The sequence below is a fragment of the Juglans regia genome, chromosome 12, assembly GCF_001411555.2.
Source record: "Juglans regia cultivar Chandler chromosome 12, Walnut 2.0, whole genome shotgun sequence".
NCBI lineage: Eukaryota > Viridiplantae > Streptophyta > Magnoliopsida > Fagales > Juglandaceae > Juglans > Juglans regia.
Genome location: NC_049912.1, coordinates 29,867,851 through 29,889,546, shown reverse-complemented (window position 1 = coordinate 29,889,546; position 21,696 = coordinate 29,867,851). Strand labels below are relative to the sequence as shown.

The window sequence follows — 21,696 nt, the reverse complement described above, 5'->3', positions numbered from 1 at the left end:
GGCTCGTTAACCTATGGTTGAACCTTGCCCATTACAAGATTTATGGATCGAAATTTTATTTTTTATTAAGGAAAATTTTGTATAGAAACTTTTTAGACCTTTCAAAGATTTTCTGTAATATATATATATATATATATATATATTTATATTCGGATTTGAAAAGACTTCTTGAGATATGCTCAGAACTTTTTTTTTTTTTTTCTTTTCTTTCTATTGCATATAATCACTTTTACGTATTCTTTACGCACTCCATTAATGTAATTGATCAAACTAGTTATTTTATATTAAAAAAAATTATGCAACCAATTATATTAGTAAAGTGCACAAAAAATATACAAAAATGACTGTAGATAGAACTTTTATTTTTTTCAAAAGTATACTTAGAAAAAAAAATTGTGAAAGTTAATTTTATTTTTTATTATCATAAGATTTAAGACAAACAATGAGGTGAAGATTTTGTGTTTGAAAGATGTTTGTACTCAAGCCGAAAAAAAAATCTAAAAAAAATTGTGAAACGTTTTTGAATTCATTCGTGGCACATTTGATTGTGTGGCGAAAACACTCGTTCATATCCCTCTGATCATATTCAGCATTGTGCTAAAAGTTATCTTAAGAGAGAGATTCATATAATTGTCCTTTACTATTCGTCCAAGCTCAACGTGAGAGAAAATAACCAAACAAGTATAACTTCCCATTTCAGCTAACAAAAAGGAAGAGTACTTTGACAATTAAATCGTAGACAATTGTCCAAAAAGAGAAAGAAGAATGCTTTCAAGATGTTAGTTTTCCAGATAAGCAGAGTGAAAGATTTTCCCTGATAACAACTGCAGTGTTGTCGGCAGATTGGCAAGTTTGTTGTCGGTAATTTGAATCATGATGATGAGACAACGGCATTTCATCTTGCACCTCATCCTCCATATCAATAACTATGTTGTGCAGTATGCAACAAGCAAGAATGATCCTTGGTAACCTATGCTTATCAGGCTTCCACATTACTCCTTGAATTATCTTCCACATCTCCTTCAACCTAGCCAACGCTCTCTGCGCCACCATTCGAGTTGCAAAGTGCCTCTTGTTAAACTCAGACTGAAAATCTAGGAGGCCTCTTCCTTGATAAGGAGTAAGAAGCCATGGCAAAAGGGGAAACCCTGCATCTCCTATTATATATTCCCTTAACTCTTTTCCTTGAGAAAGCTCCACTTTCTTTCCATTCAACCTCTTACCTTCTTCAGAAAGTTTGAAGAAACCTGAGCTTCGGAGCACAAGGTCATCACTCAAGCTTCCTGGCCACCCGGTAATTATGTCACGGAATCTCATTTCTGGGTCCACAACTGCCTGCAAGATCATGCTGCAGTTTTTCTCATGATCAAGCCAAATGTCATCAGTTGAGTCCATTGTAGGCAGAGTCATCATGATGTGTGTGATGTCTATTGCACCACAACAATTTGGAAGGCCCCGGATTTTCTGGAACTTCGATTTTAACTCCTCCATCTCTGCTTCTGTTGAAGGCCAACAGAGATGGTGAATCCCTCTTTCTTCTATTGCTTCAACAAACCTCCAGGTTATTTGGGAAACTGTGGATTGGTTCATCCCAAATGACTCACCAACACTTGACAGTGATTCGCCAGAGCTAAGTCTCCTGAGTGCAACAGCCACTTGGTCATTTAAAGACAAAGGCTTGCCATTTATACCATTGAAGTTGGAAGGCCTAGCCATCATATTGTCCCTCACAAGGGAACAAATATAGTTGAATGTCTTCCTTGAGATTTTGAAAACAGATTCAAATTTGTTTGGATTCTTTGACTGAGATAAAGGTCCTGAAAAGTGGCAAAATTGGAACATACTCACTCAAGGATGTGGACATGGAGAAACCGAACATTAAGAAACAAAAAAGATAACATCTAGCTACGACAAACCAGACAACATAAATTTAAAGTGGACCATTTTTTTTCTTAGCAAAAGCGAATGGTGGATTATTTAGTCTAAACTGTATTCCCATATACAAGCAAAACCAACAAAAGATGGTTATATTCTTAAACATGGAAAACAAGAATTATATCCCAATAGAATGGAGAAGAATGAGTGGCTCAGACCTTACTGTATTCCATTTTCTATATACTGATGTTAGTCCATGGACTGAACCGCATACTACAAAGTTTCTTTTTTTGGCAGGTTTCAGCCACGTACAACAAAATCAGTTTCATCAACGTAATGCTACTATAAAATCCTTTGCTCCAATCACTGGAAACCAACACTTCCCGGTATAACAAACATACTTTCTGCTGTCATTCCATGTGTTTCTCTCAAGCACCTCCTGAATCTCTGAATATTTCATTTTCTTGATCTTACAAAAGTGATCTTACAAATTGATGTGCCTTGATATGAAACACTAGATTTACTTTACAATAAAAAGAGTTTTATAATATGACATCACATATCAAGCCACATCAGTTAGTAAGTTCACTCTTATACAATCTTTGTGTAGACCAAAGATTTCTCTTCTTGATATACAGTATATTAATATCTCTGAGATATCTAAAAACTTATATGCCTCGCTGTCTTACAAGAAACACAGGTCCTCTATAACTAAGTAGGTTTACTTATGTTTCTGCCTCATGATCAAGCTGAAGTATAAACGTGTTTCCTACAAGGAATCCCCCAGTTGGTATACGTGATCTAATGGCCATTAGGGAGAGTTTTTGTTTGTGAAAAGAAGAAGCCCCCTCATATTAATTACGAAAATCCATGGAACATGATTTCACTCAAGTTCCCCCAGAGTTTCTGGAATATAGAGACAAAATTCTGAAGCATGCCCAGTTTAGTTCTTATTTTGTTTATAACATATCAACTATGTAATCCTAAACACTTTCTAAACATAATTATCAGGAACAGTACAGAAAGCAAGCTATAAAATTAATTAGAAAAAGAATAATGATGGGCCTATATGTGCATTTTGGATTCCCATGATGAACTCCGACATTTATCCCCACTTCATTAATATATTTGACATATAAGAAGAAAAATTAAGAAACGTCCTTCTTTTAGTTTTTTCAAGCACACAACAACTGCCTAATCTTGTTGGAAGTGTACGGCTAGAAACTTTTAAATGGAGAACTGAAACAAGACAGACAACAGTGCCTGGAAGTGTCCCAAATTCCTTCTGAACATCCAGGTTATACACAGCAGCAGTTTCATGGCTCTTTGATAAACAGACATAAGAGATAGAACAAAATTTTTTTAAGCTTGCTGCTAGTTAGTAATGTTTTTTTTTTATTAAGTGCTGCTAGTTAGTAATGTTACCTTCTGAGAATGAGTCTATTTCTAAAAGGAAGTGATCCATGGTTGTTTCAAATCTTAAGTAAAAGGAAAATGTTTGTCGATCTCTACAATTACGATGATTGTTAAATATTTGAAAGGGGAGATGTTTTTTAGACACGGAAAAGATCTCCTTAGGTATTAAATCCATAGCAAGAATTTCCAATTAGATTCTAAACACGAATATACTCCGGGAATAAAATCCATTGCTTGATATAGATTGAAAAACTTACAATGGACCATCAACTCATAGATAAGAGTGTCAAAACATACTGTAATAAGTAGAACAAATTAGATAACTACATCCTCTAGAGAACATAATCTTGACATCAACGGGGTACTGTTTTCTTCTATTCATTGTATTTTGTGAAAGGAGCAACAAATGAAAAACTAGGTTCTCAATCACTCTTCCCTTACCATATTTCTGCCCAAGTCATTGGGCCTTGGAAGTGTTTTGTGAAGTGGTTCATTTTTCCATTCAATCATTCCCATTATCAATTTCAGCTATCTTCTATTTCTATAGACATTTAAAGAGGTTTTTCTGAATGATAAATCATAATGTTGGCTTTAATCTTCCAGAAATATATTAAATCAAGAAAACAGCAGAGATAATTGTAATGATCCCCCTTCCCAACATAATAGAATACCAATCTCCGTCATGGAAACCCACTGGAAGAAGAAGCTTATATGCATACCATATGACTCCTACATAATGACTTGGAAACCAAACGAGGGGCAATGAAGCATGGCAGATATGCTGTTCTGTATGCACGTGATTTTTAGTTATTAAGTCACAGTATGTAGAATTCAATAGATAACCTATCAATAGTGCACTTTTCTTTCTTTGTTCATTTACCCGGTTACCTGGGGAAAGAAATAGTAGTATAATGAAGAGGAGAAGCCTGAAAGATTATGGTAGATGCACTTACGAGAACATAAGAAACAAATTGAATAGCACAAACATAAATATATATATATATAAATATATATATATATATATAAGAAACTGCAGTGAACTCTTTTGTACAAAATATTATTGGGTTGCAACATAAAGACAAGAAACCAATTTATTTCTTACAAACTGGATTTTTCTCAAGTCTTAATGTTTTTATGGATACAAAGAAAACCAACTTACCTATCCTTTGCAGCACCATATCATCAGGCCACTAAGAGAAACATCATTGTATGGAATCTACAGAAGCTTAACAACAGACACAAATCAAGAAATAAAAGTCTTTCATGGTTTACTGTTGCCATACATACCAGTAAGTTATGATCAAAGTCATAATGTGGCACAACTAGAATATTGGAATGAAAGAATACATGTACAAATCAATCCAATTATTAGAACTGGAATCGACCCATGACCTTAAATTTCACCAAGAGCCAGGGAAACCTAACTAATCCCCTCCTCATCATCATGCCAGGTATGCAGCAAGGTAAGCAATATTAATGTGGAATTCAAATCCACACAAATCAATCAAAAGAAGATAAGCAAGAAATACAAGCTAAAAGATTGTAATAATACATTCCAGTTTGCAGTTTTCATTATTCATGCTTTAAAAAACAAAAACAAAACAATAAAAAGGGTGAGTGAATGTAGACATCGAAAATTTCAATCCAATATTTGAAAACTGCATTGACCCATGACTTCAAATTTCACCAAAGGCTAAGAAATCCCAACTGATGCCCTCGTAAGCGGCAAACGAGACATGACCACTAGCACCAATCTCAATGCATAATATCCACAAAACTCAAAAAATCGAACCAACCAACAAGCAAGCAAAATATGCAAATGCATAATACAAAACTGAGGAATATATTGTACCAGTAATCCTCTGGGAGAAGTCGTCCCACCAATCCAAGGGCTGGGGTTGGGAGCGGAGCAAAGCAGCCAAGACATTTTGGTCAACTTTTTTCTCTGCCCTCTTCTTCCTCTTGAACCCTCTAATGGGTCCCATTGAATACTGAAAACAAGACCCATTAGAGTCAACCAAGAAAATCAAACAAAGAAGGAGAATTTACGAAAAACAATATCAACCAATTAATCATGAGCCAGATTTGAAGCCAATGAATGAAAAAGATGACAAGCAAGAGGAACATACATATGAAAGAAGATTGGGTCTAGAAGATGTACGCGCGCTATGTTGAAGAGCACACGAGAGGGTGTGTATTTCAGGGAAGTGCTGCTTTTCTTTGGCGAATTCAAAGCATGCAATAGTAACAGAGTCGTGAGGAATATACTTGAGCAAGAGATACGGGAAAAGGTTTGGACGGGAACCAAAGAAGTTGCAAGTGACGCGGGCTGATATATATATTTGTTATGTAAAGACAATGCACAAGAGAAGAGAGAAAATAGAGGTTCTGGACATGGATGACTCCCCTACCTTCTGTCTTTGTTCTCGAGTCTATACACATAATGACATATACATAAATTATATATTATGTGCGCCTATATATATATATATATATATCTGCATATCTCTATATAATGAAATCCCAAAGACAACGGATTTTCAATTCGTGCATGTCATACATAATTTTCAAAATCCCACAAGATCAATATCCTAATGCTCGTAAACTCGTGAAAATTACTACTAGTTTTAATTTTTAACACCCATTTGCTATGCTTTTTCTAATTATGTTATTGGCCTCAAAATAATTCCTGGCCAATTAGAATCTCAGTCCAATGTGATATATGAATCTTAAATAGTTTTTTTTTATAGGTATTATCTAAATAATATACCAAACAAACACTGTTCACAGAGGTTTGCTTTTTATTTTTTATTTTATTTACAACAATCATATCATAGCTCCATGTTCTAAAAATAAACGAGAACGATACTTTGAAAGGTTTGAATCCTGAAGGTTCCCTTTTTCGGTAGAAATTCATCCATTTGCTAAGAGAAAATAAAGGATTTAGGAATTTGGTTCTTAATATTTATTTAGAAAACCACAATCCTTGTCAAAATTGTTGTGCTTGAATTGGGAAGCAAATAAGAGAATTCGGAGTGAGCAATTAAAAAACGCAACGCATTAGTTCTTCTTGTGGATTCGGAATTGAATTCCATATCCATCATTGGACTTTTCATAAATGGGTTATAAATTTTTTACTACGGGCCGTAAAACCCAACCAATCTAATGGGCTCAGGCCTATATAACTAGTCAACAACAGCCTAGTTGGGCGTAGGCCCCTTTAAAACGTTCAAAACCCTCGAAGTTCAATCCAATTCTTAAGACGAAGATTACACTGAATCTTTGATGCACCCATTATGACTCGAGGGATGAAATGAATGACAATTTTATAAATAGTAATAAGAATAAGATAGTTAGTAAATAGCAATACGATAGTTTGAGTTTTAGAGCATCTTAATAGATTTTGTAAAACCTATTTTTATGTAAAATTTGAAGAAAAGTGGCTCAAAAATGCTTCCAATGGATCATTTATTTTCAAATATATTTTACATTTTACTACAGTGTTCAGTTACATTTAGTATGAACTATTTACAAATATAAAAATATTTTATTTATTTATTCTCTTTTCATGTACTTTATCTTCCACAATAATTTATCTCTCCTTGTATTTTTTTTCCAACAAATTATTAAATAATGTAATATAAAGAAAAAATAGATAAACTAATATATGATATATTGTAAAAATCAGTATGTAAAATAGAAAAAGTAGATTTTGGTGATGTTTTTTAAAAGATAAGATACATAAACCATTGAGAGTACTCTAGTATTTTTGTAGTTTTGAAAAAAGAGAGAAAAAGTTAAATAAAAAATATTATAAAATTAAAATATTGTTAAAATATTATTTTATAATGTTATTTTTATTAGAGATTTGAAAAGTCGAATTATTTTTTATTTAAAATTTTAGAAAAGTTGTAATAATTATTTTGAAAAAATTGTAATGATTTTAAAAATTTTATATATAAATTATATTTAAAAATAAAATGAGATTGAGATGAAAGCTATTTCCAAACAAGAAAATAAAAGTGTTTTAAGACAGCTCACTCTCTCTCTCTCTCTCTCATATGCAATACAATTCATTAAGCTGTACTCCATATTCTGTCACACCCTCAATACTTGAATCGCTGTAAGTTGAGTACTCACAAATCTTTAATCCTTCTTGATCCACATCCGATCAACTGCATCAACACCGTAGATGCCTTCATCCTCCCACTGGGAAGTCGGTCGTGTTCCACAGTCGGAATTCCTGAATCTGCTGATCCATTATCAATCTTCGAACACTTTTCCAAGCTAGACTTTGAAAGTGATGAAGAAACCTCTTCTGCACTCGGCTTAGTTTCACCACTCCCTTCCATCTCTTCGATATCTTTCCCTCTAGGCCTCCCCTTGTGAACCTCAGTCTGTGTTGCTGCGTTAGCAGCTTTTTCAGCGAACTCTGCAGCAGTTTTGGCCTTGTAAACTTGATATTCACGAAGGTCTTCACATGAACTCCAGGACTGATTCTTTTTCCTGAGAATGGCCGGGACATTGGAATCTACACTGGAACTGTTTGTTTCTGTGGAAATGTTTGACGTTGATGATGATGATGATGCCCTTTCATAGGATCGAAAGCTCAAACAGGTTTCTAAGAGTTGTGAACCTTTGAGAATGTATTCATGGCCGTGACACGGGTATATGAATTCGTTCTTGGATAAGTCTTGCCACACAAATCCATTTCTGTAGCTCCTGAAACGAAAATGAATTCAATCTTATGCTTCGGTCATCAGCGACAGGTCTTTGTTTTAGCTAAAAACTTGTAGTTTTCTTTCTTCCGCTACATTTTCTAGAAACCAACCAGGATTTAGAGAGAGAAAAATGTGCAAGGAATACAAGCAAAATTACCGTTTTGAAGACCAAGAATACAATTTGTCCATGTCCTGTCCTCGAAGAAAATTTAGTCTGTTCATCACATCTGAGCAATGGGCAAAGTCAATAATACAAGAAGAAGATCGTTCGTGCGAGCGTGTAGTTTAGCAGTGAGTGAGGACTTTGATGTTTTACTTCAATCTTTGGAATATTTACCTTGGAGATAAAGCCCTTTGGGTGAAGAGATCAGAGGCACCTCCATGAAGTGAGGATGCTCAAGTTGGCCATTCCGGGAGAGGTAGTAAATGACGGGAACTTTTTGCACGGTATTCTTAGGCTTTGGCTCGAACCAAATCTTGGTTCTCTCAGGGCTACTCTCTCTATCTGGCCATTGTTGCCTTGGCATGCATAGCACTGTTGTTCGTCTTATATCAACAGCCATTATATATAGCTAAAAAGTGAAGAAAAACTATTCAAGTTTGATTGCTCTTAAAGTCGTTGGTTTCTAGAGGTTAATATTTCCAGGCAGGCAGGCATAGCAAAAGTGAGGTGCAACTCATGTGCAAGAGATTTGTTGTTGGAGGACGTCCGAGTGGAGTGTGATGTTCGTATATTTATAAGGGCTTGGCTTGGGAAATGATAAAAGCGTGGAGCATGGTGAGCATGCAGTCAGACGTATATAGGTGCAAATGGACAAAGTGCTGCTATACAACAACAAGAAGGAAATAACCGGTGAATCTTTTGCCCATAAACTATTGTCAATGCCGAAATCTTATCACAAGTAGCCAATCTTGAGCTGTTTAATTACTTTATCATATTAATTTACAAACAAAATCTGTGGAGGATTTCGTGAGACGTTTGGGGGTGGCAGTGTAGTGCCAAATGCCGACATTTTCCTCAATCCATTACTAGCAAGCAAGCAAGCAAGCTCACGGGCCAAAGTGAGACGTTCTCAAACAAAACTTCCATTTTCAATGCTCCCCAAGTCAAACCCATTCCCGTGAAACAAGGACCCTCAAAAACTGAAAATGAAATTTGACAATTCCTCCCGAGCTTACAATTTCCTAACCTAAACCAAGGAAGCCGACGGATCTAACCACTGTGAGTGGGGGATTCTGACTCCGGACAAGACCTTTTAGGCTCGTTTGTTTTTAGAGATGAGATGAGATGAGATGAGATGAGTTGAGATTAAAGTTAAAAAGTTGAATAAAATATTATTAAAATATAATTTTTTAATATTATTATTGTTTTGAGATTTGAAAAAGTTGAATTATTTATTTTATTTTGTGTGGGAATTTAAAAAAGTTATAATGATGAGGTGAGATGTTTTTGAAAAACAAACAAGGCCAAATAACTAGTATGTATTGTTGTATTTTCCTAGTTTAAACAGCTACTGATGTGACTGTACTTACTAACTATTAGATTTTCTTTCTTCTTAGTAAAAATTGATTTAAGAGCTATCACACGCTATAACATCTGTAAGGTTAGAATGATGGTATAGTTTCAAACATTTTCTGAAGTTTATCATCACCTCGTTGCTGTTTCCGGAGACAGAAGAAAACAGCAGCAGCCAGCAGGCTTCTACGCCATTACAATGTTGATAATCTTCAGTCGTTCTAATGACGACAAATTAGTTGTCATTGACCTTAATCAAACACAAGGATAAGATCCACATCTATTATATGCATATCTGTAGGATATAGTATAACATGGTTCCCTGATAAACAAGAAAGAAATACAGGGCTATTTCATTCTTTCAACTCTTCCCAGAAAAGTAAGTTCGATCAAAATTAGGAATATCCACCTGTAACAGCAACCACCAGCGATTGTTCAGGCCATTCCGGCAAAATAAAATGAAAAGAAAAAACTCTTTCACCTATCTATTCGCCATGACTACTAAACAAAGCCGGAGATTGTTATGCATGCTTAGCTTGCCTCAGAATTTGTTGGATCAGCATTTTGTTTCTTTGGACAAGCTGATGATAGATGGCCCTTTTCACCACACTCATAGCATGTCCTCCTCCTAATCTTACCGCTGGTAGCACTAGATCCAGCACTCTCCAGATTCTCAGTCTCTTGCCTTGCAGGCGCTGATCTTGTATCAGTTGAGTCAGCCCCCGCTCCTTTCTTAGGAACTGCACAACTTATCTTCACAGGTCTCCCGCATACAATCTGCTGATCCAACTTTAATGCCATCGTGAGTGACATACTATCAGAGAAATCGACATGGGCATAGCCACGAAATTCCCCCGTTTCCTTGTCCGCACCAAAACGTATAGATGATATGTTGCAGTCTGACAAAAGCTTCCTAAGATCATCCTCAGTTACATCCCATGGCAAATTCCCAACATAGATTCTGTTGTAGCCCTCCACTATTTCTGGGGAAAAATGAGATGCTTTATTGGCTCTAGTTACCTTGTATGGCTGGATTTTCAGATACAGTCCACCCCTGAGACATTTTAAAAGCTGCGTAAGCATGATGTGGGAATTGAGGTTTTTTTTTTCCTTTTTTTTTTTTTTTGGGGTTGGGATAGCATAATTAAAGAGAACTTTTGTGTACATGCTACTCACATGTCGGACCCATCAAGGGCCAAGGCTCGTTTAGCTGCAGCTTCGGTCTGTAAGGAATTATATAACAGCAAGATCAAGAGAACTAGGAATTAGGAAACGAACTCTGTTCAGCTGTTAAATGTGCATATGCCATTCTACACGAAATTTGTCCTAGCGCTCTTACTTTTAACACTTTAGTTGAAAATAACCAAAAATCCATTTGATCCATGTATGCCGCATGCCTAAGGTAGGAGTGAGCCTACATTTCAAGACATGCTTTTAACACCTTATATGAGTCGCATACAATAGAAGTGTGTGAAAGGATTCACACAAGGCATGGGCATTGGGTGTCAACCTTGAACCACAAATCCACCTAAGTAATACACCTTTATGCCTTTTAACATGCAAGAAACGAAGGGAATGGAATTAATTCGCATTGAGACCCTTCTAATTCATATAAGAAAAGAAGCCACCTTCAACTAAGCATAGATATGAGGTGAATCCAGACATGCCTCTCAAAACTATGCCCAAAAAATGTTTATCTCAAAAGTCAAAATCAAAGCAACCAGTTAGGTAATTGCATCGAGCACAAGATGTACATGTAACAGTTTTGATTTTCTTCCTTCCCTTTTCTATCATCCAAAAACCCTCGGTTTCCTAAATCCAAGGCCTAAGTGGATATGTTTTTTCCTGTTGTCTACAGGGCCTTTGATGGATACAGAGGGATGATATTTGAGCACAATCATTCGGAGAGAGAAGAGTGAATCTTTTAGATAGAGATTGAGTGATCTAGGTCTCTAAGATTGACAAGCTTGTAATGAACTAGCTGATTAGATATAGGAGTGGGCCTATCGTGTTAATTGGGCATTGCACATGATGGTGTTCAGATGAAAGTGTGGGGGTGGCTGTGTGGCATTGATGTTGGATTTTGTGCTTAGGCGTTTTGGGGCTATGGTGGAAGCAGCTATATGAGGAAGTGATTTGATAGCGTTGTTAGGGCTGTAGGAGGTGTAATGGCTGGCGGTTTGGACCATGGGTCAGGGCAGTTGAGGGGAGGGAAGGTTAGAGAGAAGCCTCTCTCTAGCTCTTCGATTTCCAAACAAATGAGGTTGACAGACATATTTTCAACTTTTTGTCTTCTAAAAATTGTCTTCGAGTTTTCTTCTTTCCAAACAAATTTCGTTACCAAAATCATTAGGAAACAATTGTATCTTTTTTTTGTTCTAAAAAATAAAATAAAATAAATCCAACAGGCCTTAGATCTCATGATGTGGATAAATTATGTGCTTGGCTGGCCCATTTGTTTTTTCAAATATACCAATGCAACATTCGCCAGGAGTCTATAGCAACCAATCCCTAACTCATGAGGAAGTGAAATGAAACATCAATTATAAGTTATACTAGTCATTGATTATAATATCTCAGGAAGAGTGGATTATTTGTTTTGGATTGGCGTTCTTATGCAAGAAAGCTTGTGAATCAGTGGATCATCTATTATTACATTGTGATGTGACCAGTTTGTTAAGGTATGAAGTGTTCACTAGGTGTGGTATGGCTTGGGTGATGCCTAGGAGGGTGGTGGACCTTTTTGCTTGCTGGAGAGGTTTAAGGGGTAATGTGCAAATAGCCGCTGTTTGGAATATGATACATTTATGCCTTATGTGGTGTATTTGGGTTGAGAGGAATGCTAGATGCTTTGAAGATAAGTAACACTCAATGGATGAACTTAGATGTTTTTTCTTTAATTCCTTATTTCAATGGGCTTTGGCTATTGTATTTAATGGAACTAGTGTCCATGATTTTTTTGTGTCTATTTCTAGTTCCTGACATGTAATAGGTTCAGTTTTTTTATACTTCCTGTATACTTGGCTTTGCCTTGTTACTTGTCTCAATAAAACTTTTATTCATAAAAAAATATATATACAAACTTCCCACCCTATACGATCAAGATATGGAAGACATCTACATAATCACTTACCTTGAAACTAATAATGGAAATTCCTCTGAATTTCCCAGTTTCAGGAAACTTCATACAATCAATTTCAGTTATTGTACCGCAGCCTTCAAAATAGCTACGGATATCATCCTCAGTCGAGTAATATGGAATACCTCCAACATAGACTTTTGGAGTGACCTCCTCGTGTGCTTGACTGTTAAAGAAGAAGAAAAGAGAAAAAGACACATCTATAATCTTTCAAAAAATACAAAATCATATAAAAAGAAAGATGTAAACAGGGATATAGTAACCGCGAGACAGGTATCAAGCTCACCGTGTTGCAAGAACTGTAAGTAAATTTATGTATGCCCCTCACATGAAAATGAACAGAAAATCTATTTATTTGTTGGAAAATGTAGAAAGTTTAGCCAGTGTCCATGCCAGTTTTGCATGAATTCGCAGTATCAAATCAAGTTTGTCTAAAAAAAAAAAACCAAGCTTGTCTCTCCAATCATTCTAAAAGCACCACATTTTGAGTAGAAATAGCAATATAAACACACCTGTGACTTGATATATAGCTTCCTGAAGCAACTCAAGCACTTCCAAAACCGCAATTCAACAATACCACAACCAAAATCCGAAAATAACTAAATTAAAAACAAAAACTAAAATTAAGCAAATGGGTATATCCTCAAATTACCTATCGCCGTTACTATTTGTATCTGTGACTCGTTGCGCTTCACTTCCAAGCTCAGCACCTTTGTTCTCTTCCTCATTCTTAGCACTCTTCGTCTTCGTCTTCTTTTTCTTTTTCTTCTTCTTCTTATTCTTCGATTGCTTGGCCTCCTTCACATCTCCATCTTTTACTTCCTCCACCTCCTCTCTCTTCCTCTTCTCCTTCTTCTTATTCTTCTTCTCACCTAAACCCTCTGACCCACCTTCCTTCTCTTCCTCATTGTCCTTATTCTCTTCCGAGTTACCAATGCTACTGCTGCTGCTGCTCCTTTTCACAGCTTCGGTTCCCTGCAAAGGAAGGGTTTTTCTGCGTTTCTCTCGCTTCGATAATCTAGGTCTCTGGCTCGCCGAGTCCAGAAGCTCTTTGAGAGACACTTGTGGCTGTGTATTCGGGCCTAATTCTAACCGGGCATCGCTGTGCGGGTCGGTTAAGGCCACGGATTTTGCTAGGGACTCGGTTAATTCGGCTCTTAGTTTCTGCTTCAGCTTCTTGTTCGATAAAACCATCCTCCCAATACTACCAAGTACCAACAATGGCGGCTTGCGCTAACACAGTTTGGGTTTCAACTTTTTCTTTCCCTTTGTTCCACAGTAGTCGTGAAACGCCCCGTTTCTCCAAACTGCGTCGTTTTCATCATGAAATTTGCGTTTGTGCCCCTTAAAGAAAAATGATATTCCTAAACATTTTAATCGTCACTCTTAAAATGTTCTCTTAACTAATAACAATAATAAAAAATTAATATTTGGTTTTTACTTATCGAAAGTCACTATTTGATGTCACATTAAATATCTATGATAAAATATATATATTTATAAATAATATTCTCCTCATATTAATGCTCAACGAAAATATAAAATTGAAAATTATAAAAAATGAACGAAAGAAATGAAGCTAGACAAGTTTTATCTTATATTTTTTTAGGCCCAAAGTCAAGAGAAAAAAAACTACCATGAATGCGATATAAAAAGAGAAATACTTTAGTTATAAAAAATTTGATAAAAAATAAATTTATAAATTAACGTGATTTAATGTGGTATATTAGATTGTAAAATTATTTTTATTATAAAATAAATTTAATTTATTATATCAATACGTAAATTTATAGATTTATATTTATGAACTTTTTGCACTAAGGTGATTGATGAAAATTTTCTTCCCGACCCGCATCTATGAGTGGGTGATCAGCACACATTAATGATAGTTCCCAAAAAAAGAAGAAAAACTCTACTTGCACTCGGGGTTAGGAACCATCTGCGTACACGTCCATCCACGTGTAAAAATGAAACGGGGCGTTTCATTCAAATTTGGATATCTCTCTTCTTCTTTTTATCTTCTTCGCATTTTCATCTCATATACTTCTCATCTTCATCTTCTCATCTGAAATGCAGCACTCGCTTTCGTATACCCACATATTCAGCTTCGAAAGCAAGCTTCACCATAGACGACCACGAAGATGAGTTTTTTTTATTGATTTGTTGAGTGGGTATTTGTTTGGGATTTTCCAATCTTTTACGAAATGTGGGATTTGACTTTGAAGCCAAAATGGTTTGTTGGGTTTGGCCATGATGAGCAAATTATGATGCCTGTGAGGTTTGTGTTTGGATGGGCTATGATGGGTTTCGACTTCGAGGGATGTTGCTTCTGATGAAGATGAAATTAGGTTTTGGGGTTGTCTCATTCATGATATGTCTTCAAGAATTTCAATGGTTCTTTGATTTTCATGAAGGAAATATTTGATTTTTAATAGCCAATTTGTCAATGGTAGTTTATGGGTTTTGATATTCTCGTTTGACTGCTGAGTGATTGTAGAAAAAGATAAAAGAACGAAAAGTGGAGAGGAATGGAGGCATTGGTGTTCTTGGGTCCTAAACAACAAATGCTTCCAACTTTTTTTCTTTATTTTTTTATTTTTTATATAAATAATATCAGCCACGTTAGACGATTCCTCAAAAGGTATCCAAACCGGTACGGTAGCAGAATTGTGAAGATGACTGATCTTGTACAAAAAGATGGAGGAAGCAGGTGAGAGTTGGGTGTTGAGGGAAGCCAAGAAGCCATTGAATGCGGCGGCGCATCCAATTAACGTGCACGTGAGGCTCATTCATCAATGACGTGGATGTTTCGATGGCATGTGATTTGATGATGGGATGCATGCGTGGTGATAATAGACGGAAAAAAGAACAAGATCATTTACCTCCTACAACCAAATTGAAGGGAAATAAATGGAAAAAAGAAAGGTGAATTTGATGTACAAAGGGAGTGAGGTGTGACCAACGAGCAGCGTGATGCCAAACTATAGGGGTGGGGGGCGACAGCATTGAAGGGGAGGGGGAGGCAGGCAGCTAGCGGCAAAATGCTTGAAGAGAAGGCCGGTGGAGCACTTTACGTTGGAGTGCGTTCCTAAAATCCTAAATGCATGCCAAAGATCACAACATTGATCATGGCAGTCCATTCTCATTTCATTTAAACAAAAGATGCAAGAGTCTTTAAATTGTGCATGTATTGTTTTCTATATACATTTAGACTGAATAACTCTTTTGTCATTTTTGTGTGATTTCTATATTATATTTCTACTCGTCAGTCATTATTTACTATTTTACACTCTACATCTTACACTTTATGAAAAATACTCATATATCCTATAAAAAAAAAATTATAAGTATGAAGTACGAAAATGAATGTTGGCTAACGAGTATAATTCTTCTTTCCACAAAATATGATCAGCACCAAATTTGACTTTGTCCAAGGAGATCAATCACAAGCAAAAAGCTGCTCAATTAAATATGGTTCCAAAACTCTGTGAAAAAATAAAGAAAAAATTATTCCAAAATAAAGAATGCATTAACGCACCGATTTAACCAAACTGCATACAACTAAAAGCTCACCCACCCATAAGTATAAATGAAACAACAGCAAGAACACCTACAACATTAAGTACTTTCCCCAGCATCCAATCTTTACTGTTCTCGCCGCTATATCGATCTAGAGATAGGGACTTAAATCTCAAGTAACAAAAACAAGGGACAATATGCCTAAAATTCACTGCTGGGGAGTGGCTGGTGTGTTGGCTCGCCAATAAAGATGTTGTCATAGACAATGGCTGCAATAGCGGCACCAGCCATTGGGCCAAGCCAGTACACCCAGTGGTTAGTCCATGTCCAGCTAACCACAGCGGGGCCGAAAGAGACTGCCGGGTTCATGGATGCACCATCAAAGGCACCTCCGGCCAATATGTTGGCACCCACAATGAATCCAATTGCAATAGGTGCAACTATGCCTACATTCCCCTTCCTTGGATCCACCGCTGTGGCATACACAGTGTAAACAAGGCCAAAGGTCATCACAATCTCCAAAATCACTGCATTCCATACACTCACGTTGGATGATAGGGAGAATGCCGATGTTTCCTGCAGTGGGCAAGCAAAAAAATTCAAAAATCAGACATGAAATTCTCATTGTACTTTAATTCAAAAGTGCAATGTAGTTAATGGCTTCAAAACCAGGGCAAGAGTCAAGACTGAAGACTGAAATGAAGGAAACTCCCTCATAATGCATGTACTTGCATATAATATTTACTGTATATATATATATATCATTTCTCATTAGCCAGTTCTTACGTACCATTCCACCAGTGGCAAACTTAAGGAGCCAACAAGCGACAACTGAACCTAGCAACTGTGCAATCCAATACAAGATGCTCCTAAAGAAAGTAATGTTTCCACCAATAAAAGCACCAAAAGTGACAGCAGGGTTTACATGCCCCCCAGAAATGTTTGCACCAACCGAAACCGCCACAAAAAGCGCAAATGCATGCGCCAATGCCGCAGCTACAAGACCAGATGGTGTCGGTGACCCATTATCAGTAAGCTTGTCTGTCAAAACAGCCACCAATCAGTCATTGCCAATCACAAGCAATTAACACTTTTTCTTTTGAAGCTCATTCAATTCCGTTTACAACCAAATCACTTTGTTTAGATTCTGAAAATTTATTTCAAGAATTAAAACCCATAAAAAAGATGATAAGATGGATCAATAGTTTGATACTCTGCAAAAACAAAAAGATGGGTCAAGGGAATGAATGGTGATATCTTACTGAAAGCCATGCCAGAGCCTTCCCCTGCAAAAACAAAAATAATCATAGAGAAGAACTCGGCAAATGCGGCCTTGATCGCGTCGGGGTGGCTTGCCTCTCCAGGCGCACCAATTGCAATTCTAGTGATCGGCATTTTCTTCAAAAACTTTTAGCTCTTGAGCTTGAGAGCAGTCTCTTTTGTGTACTTTTTCCAAGTACTTGGGCTGTCTGTAGCCTATAGATATACTAGTGTTTCACTGCCAATTTTCTTTATATACCTAAAATAACGGCTAGGGAACCGGTCTAAGCTGTTCCCGGTAAAGACACTCACTGCTCTGTACTAGAACAGGAGTAGGAGTAGGGGGTTTTGCCGACCGAGTCCCGGTGTTAATTTCCACGTGTGTGGTGGCGATGGAATTTAGCTACGGCTGAATCGGCGGTGGATCACCGACCTAAGACCGGCGTGCAGGATGGATGGCGAGTCTTTCGATTGGGACGAACGGACCGTTGAATATATCAAACTAGAGTTTTTCATTTTAAATTAAAAAGGCTATGCATCAGTCCATTTGATATCACTAACAGTAATGCTGAGTTGCATCAGTAACATTAAAATCGTCAAAATTATACATAAGACCTCTTAACACTTGTACTAATCTGCCCATTATATCATGTCACTATTCTCAAGAGTAATATTAAATGCATGTTTATCCAGTATTACAGTAATTCTCTGTATAATTTTATATTCTATAATTCAAATAATATTTGTTGATATGACACGTTATAAATGACTGTCAATTTTAAGTAGCTGGACATAATAAATTATTTAAAATATACCATATTCGTAAGAGCTACTGTGAATAATTAAGTTTTCAGAGATGAGATGAGATGAGATGAGATGAGTTGAGATTAAAGTTAAAAAGTTGAATAAAATATTGTTAGAATATATTTTTTAATATTATTGTTGTTTTGAGATTTGAAAAAGTTGAATTGTTTATTTTATTTTGTGTGAGAATTTGAGAAAGTTGTAATGATGAGGTGAGATGAGATGAGATGAAGATGAGATGTTTTTGGAAAACAAACAAGGCCAAATTTAAGGTAGAGAAAATGGTTAAATGTTTTATCTATATTAATTTTAGGATTATATTATTTTTTTTTTAGTAATGTTAAATATGTTATGTAAGTTCTACGTATTTATTTTAAGAAAGAAAAAAAATTTATTATTAAGAAATTAATTTTTTATATAAATTTTATATTTATTTATTTATTTTAAAATAAATACATAGGACTTGAGCTATCATTTCTATTTTTTTTTAATTTTGGGCCAAGCGGGAGTGGAAGTCACATATGGTAAGCCCAACCAGTCTGGTGAAGCCCACTGAAAGGCCTCCCACTCATTAAACTACGAATTATCCACTGCTATCCAATAGGAAGAAAATAAAAGCACAAAAAAGAAGAGGGGGAAACGCACGTCCCCACATGACACAACCTCCTAGCCAAAACAAAAGGCCGAACTACACTAACCGATAGCCACATAATTATGAGAAGCTAGATCCCGCTTTCTCACTGTCAAAAATGGCAGTCTCTTCACTTTCCCTGAGCTGGGTTTCAACCACTTTATCCAACAAGGTCAGGGCATGAATTTATTTCCGCACAGGCACTCTTTTATTCAGACTTTATATGTTTCTCAAAGACAACTCATGCATTTTTAGTTATATGGGCACCATTCTTCCAGTCGAAACTGCTTCATTCAAAGGATTTGCATCGAGGTACTGCATTTTCTTTGACTAACACCATCGCATGCTCAAGAGAGACAGCCTCCGATGAAGAAAGTAAGGCACCCACCTGAATCCTCTTCGCACTTATGATGCATGTTAGCCACTGGTTAATTACAAGTAGTTGTTCTAGGAAGTAGATGTTGGTTTCTGCTAAATTGAACCTCGACATCCACTTCTCGTGCATGCTTGTCTTGCTTTACAGAAACGGCCTTGGCTCTTCAAATTTGCCTTTGATATTATTATTAAGCGTCTTATATATGGAAAGAAATTATTTATGGGGTTGTCCGATATATATCGAGTTTTAGATGGTCCTGGTCCAATTTTTAGTACGCTAAGCAGACTATTAGTTTTATACTGCAGAAATAATAAATTGTTCCGCTTGGATGATTTGTTCTAACGAGGACCTTCAATCTACAAGTCTTTTTTTGTTTTTTGTTTTCATTCCTTCCTTCCTATCAACTTGAATGATGTATAGTTACTTGATGATTAGATTGGGAGCTCTCCATAATATGGATATAGAGGGTCATCTGTGACAAGTGAATCCTGCTTGAGGTTATTACTGCGACAAATTCTGTAGTGGGGTTGTTAAATTGTTTATCACATCAGCTTGTTTTAGATTATGGATCAATATGAACCAAACCTTTTCTGTAAACTTCCATGCCCGCAAGATCACAAGTCATGACCTTGATGAATTTTAGGCAATTGCAAGAGAAGGCTGCTGCTGTTGAAAATTGGCATACTGAGTACAACTTTCCTCCCTGCAAGTTCCCTTTTTGCTGAAGGTAACATGGTTCATTTGAAGTCATTTCCATATATGACTATATAATCTACTTTCAACATGTTTATTTGCTAGCAAATCGTAGTTTGACGCTGTGCCATGCCGTGCAGAAATACCAAAAAATTATCGAGCTTTTGTTGACTCTGCAGATGGGTATTCCTATTATTACCCTGCAGATTGGAGGGTAAGAGTATTAGTTTCATTATGAGTTAATGGAAGCCTGAGTTTTGGCTGCAAAGATTTTATCTTTTGTGTCTTGTTCAGGAGTTCGACTTCAGGGCACATGATTCTGCGTTTAAGGACCGATATATGCAATTGCAAAATGTTAGAGTGAGATTTATACCAACAGAGAGAAAAGACATCCATGATATGGGTCCAATGGAACAGGTAAAGAGTAGCAATTTGCTCAATGCCTTCTTTTCAGAAGACTTAAAAGATGGTCTTGAACAGTTGCTATGCTTAACAGGTGATTTTCGATTTGGTGAATCATATATATGCTGCACCGAATCAAATAGCTACTATATATGACATGAAGGAGGTTTGCATCTCTCTCTTCCCACTTCCTCTCTAGAAAAGATTTGTAACTTCAAATTCTGCAGTAAAGATATTGATGTCAATCCCCCAATGGATGCAGAAAACCGTTGATGGGAAAAATTATTACACCGTTGAGTTCGAACTTACGTCTCGGAATTTCTCGACCACTTCCTTCGCAACCATAGCCATTGGAAATGGTAAGTATCCTGCCATCTACAAGTACTATAACCATGTATGCTTTCCTCCTTTCCTGAACAGGAACTGCCCTATACTATGTTAGAGAGGCATGTGCATTGAAGGAGACAGCGAGGGTGAGATTTCTGTAAAATACTATCGTGAATAAACCTACCAAGTTGCTCTTTGGACAGGGAGATATTACACGCTGATTGTCGGAGCAAACAAGAGACGCTGGAAAAGATATCGCGACATGCTTAAAGTGGTAGCAGACTCTTTTAAGGTGCTCGACATCTGAAATAATCAATCTGATTAGAGCTGGCAATCTCGGATGTGAAAGTCACGATTTGTTTTCCTTTATATTTTTTGTTAGATGTATATACTGAACGAAAAAGCTTTATACATATAATTAATTATTGATTTGTCGCTATACTTTGACTATCACTGAAAAATATATTGTTTTGAGAAAAAAGTAATTACACAAAATCAATTCAACAAACTGACATGACTTGATGTGATTTATCTGATTGTAAAGTTACTTTTACTATTATTTTTTCCGTGATCAATGTTGTCTGTAAAACTGAAACCCATGTGTTCTGCCTAGGTTAACTTCCTTTGCATCCAAAGATCAAAAAAGAAAAAGAAAAAAAAATTGAATTCCCGGGCAAACATTTTGGAAGATGATTTCGTGCTCGTATAGGTTTCACGCGATTCGAGTGTTTTGGCCTGGGAATGCATGTCAAAATTCATGCGTATCTGTAACCAAAAATGAAGATTACAGTCCACAACTACTGCCAGAAGTTGGTCGTTGATGAGTCGAACACCATACAAAGTGATTATAGACAGATCAGAAGTTGGTTGTCGACCGATGAGTCGATGACCATACAAAGTTCACTGCCGACTACTGCCAGGCATGCCAAGGACAGACAAAGGATCGTAGCAAAGCCGAACACAACACTGGGGGAGTTTATGCCATAACAAGAAAACCCGGAATACCTGTTTTCATAC

General features: G+C 36.4%; 5 protein-coding genes across 5 annotated transcripts; 1 reads left to right on the top strand and 4 right to left on the bottom strand.

The window, feature by feature from the left end:
* Positions 1-621: 621 nt before the first annotated feature.
* On the bottom strand, positions 622-5,713 carry LOC109003036 (protein ALP1-like). The gene is made up of 3 exons (XM_018980992.2): positions 5,421-5,713; positions 5,144-5,282; positions 622-1,817 (listed from the first exon to the last, which is right to left on the bottom strand). Exons 2-3 carry the CDS (start codon positions 5,274-5,276, stop codon positions 772-774), a joined length of 1,179 nt encoding a protein of 392 aa, XP_018836537.1. The 5' UTR covers positions 5,277-5,282; positions 5,421-5,713; the 3' UTR covers positions 622-771.
* Positions 5,714-7,339: 1,626 nt separating this feature from the next.
* On the bottom strand, positions 7,340-8,644 carry LOC109002982 (protein UPSTREAM OF FLC-like). The gene is made up of 3 exons (XM_018980918.2): positions 8,350-8,644; positions 8,170-8,239; positions 7,340-8,013 (listed from the first exon to the last, which is right to left on the bottom strand). The coding sequence occupies exons 1-3, from the start codon at positions 8,573-8,575 to the stop codon at positions 7,428-7,430; spliced, it is 882 nt and encodes a 293-aa protein (XP_018836463.2). The 5' UTR covers positions 8,576-8,644; the 3' UTR covers positions 7,340-7,427.
* Positions 8,645-9,787: 1,143 nt separating this feature from the next.
* On the bottom strand, positions 9,788-13,970 carry LOC109003035 (protein gar2). The gene is made up of 4 exons (XM_018980991.2): positions 13,320-13,970; positions 12,662-12,833; positions 10,705-10,751; positions 9,788-10,582 (listed from the first exon to the last, which is right to left on the bottom strand). Exons 1-4 carry the CDS (start codon positions 13,859-13,861, stop codon positions 10,060-10,062), a joined length of 1,284 nt encoding a protein of 427 aa, XP_018836536.1. The 5' UTR covers positions 13,862-13,970; the 3' UTR covers positions 9,788-10,059.
* A 2,052-nt stretch (positions 13,971-16,022) lies between these two features.
* LOC109003033 (aquaporin TIP1-3-like) lies at positions 16,023-17,667 on the bottom strand. The gene is made up of 3 exons (XM_018980989.2): positions 17,449-17,667; positions 16,977-17,227; positions 16,023-16,762 (listed from the first exon to the last, which is right to left on the bottom strand). The coding sequence occupies exons 1-3, from the start codon at positions 17,579-17,581 to the stop codon at positions 16,388-16,390; spliced, it is 759 nt and encodes a 252-aa protein (XP_018836534.1). The 5' UTR covers positions 17,582-17,667; the 3' UTR covers positions 16,023-16,387.
* A 1,231-nt stretch (positions 17,668-18,898) lies between these two features.
* On the top strand, positions 18,899-21,118 carry LOC109003032 (photosynthetic NDH subunit of lumenal location 1, chloroplastic). The gene is made up of 8 exons (XM_018980988.2): positions 18,899-19,053; positions 19,160-19,256; positions 19,901-19,984; positions 20,091-20,164; positions 20,245-20,367; positions 20,447-20,518; positions 20,615-20,711; positions 20,883-21,118. Exons 1-8 carry the CDS (start codon positions 19,000-19,002, stop codon positions 20,984-20,986), a joined length of 705 nt encoding a protein of 234 aa, XP_018836533.1. The 5' UTR covers positions 18,899-18,999; the 3' UTR covers positions 20,987-21,118.
* The last annotated feature ends 578 nt before the right edge of the window (positions 21,119-21,696 follow it).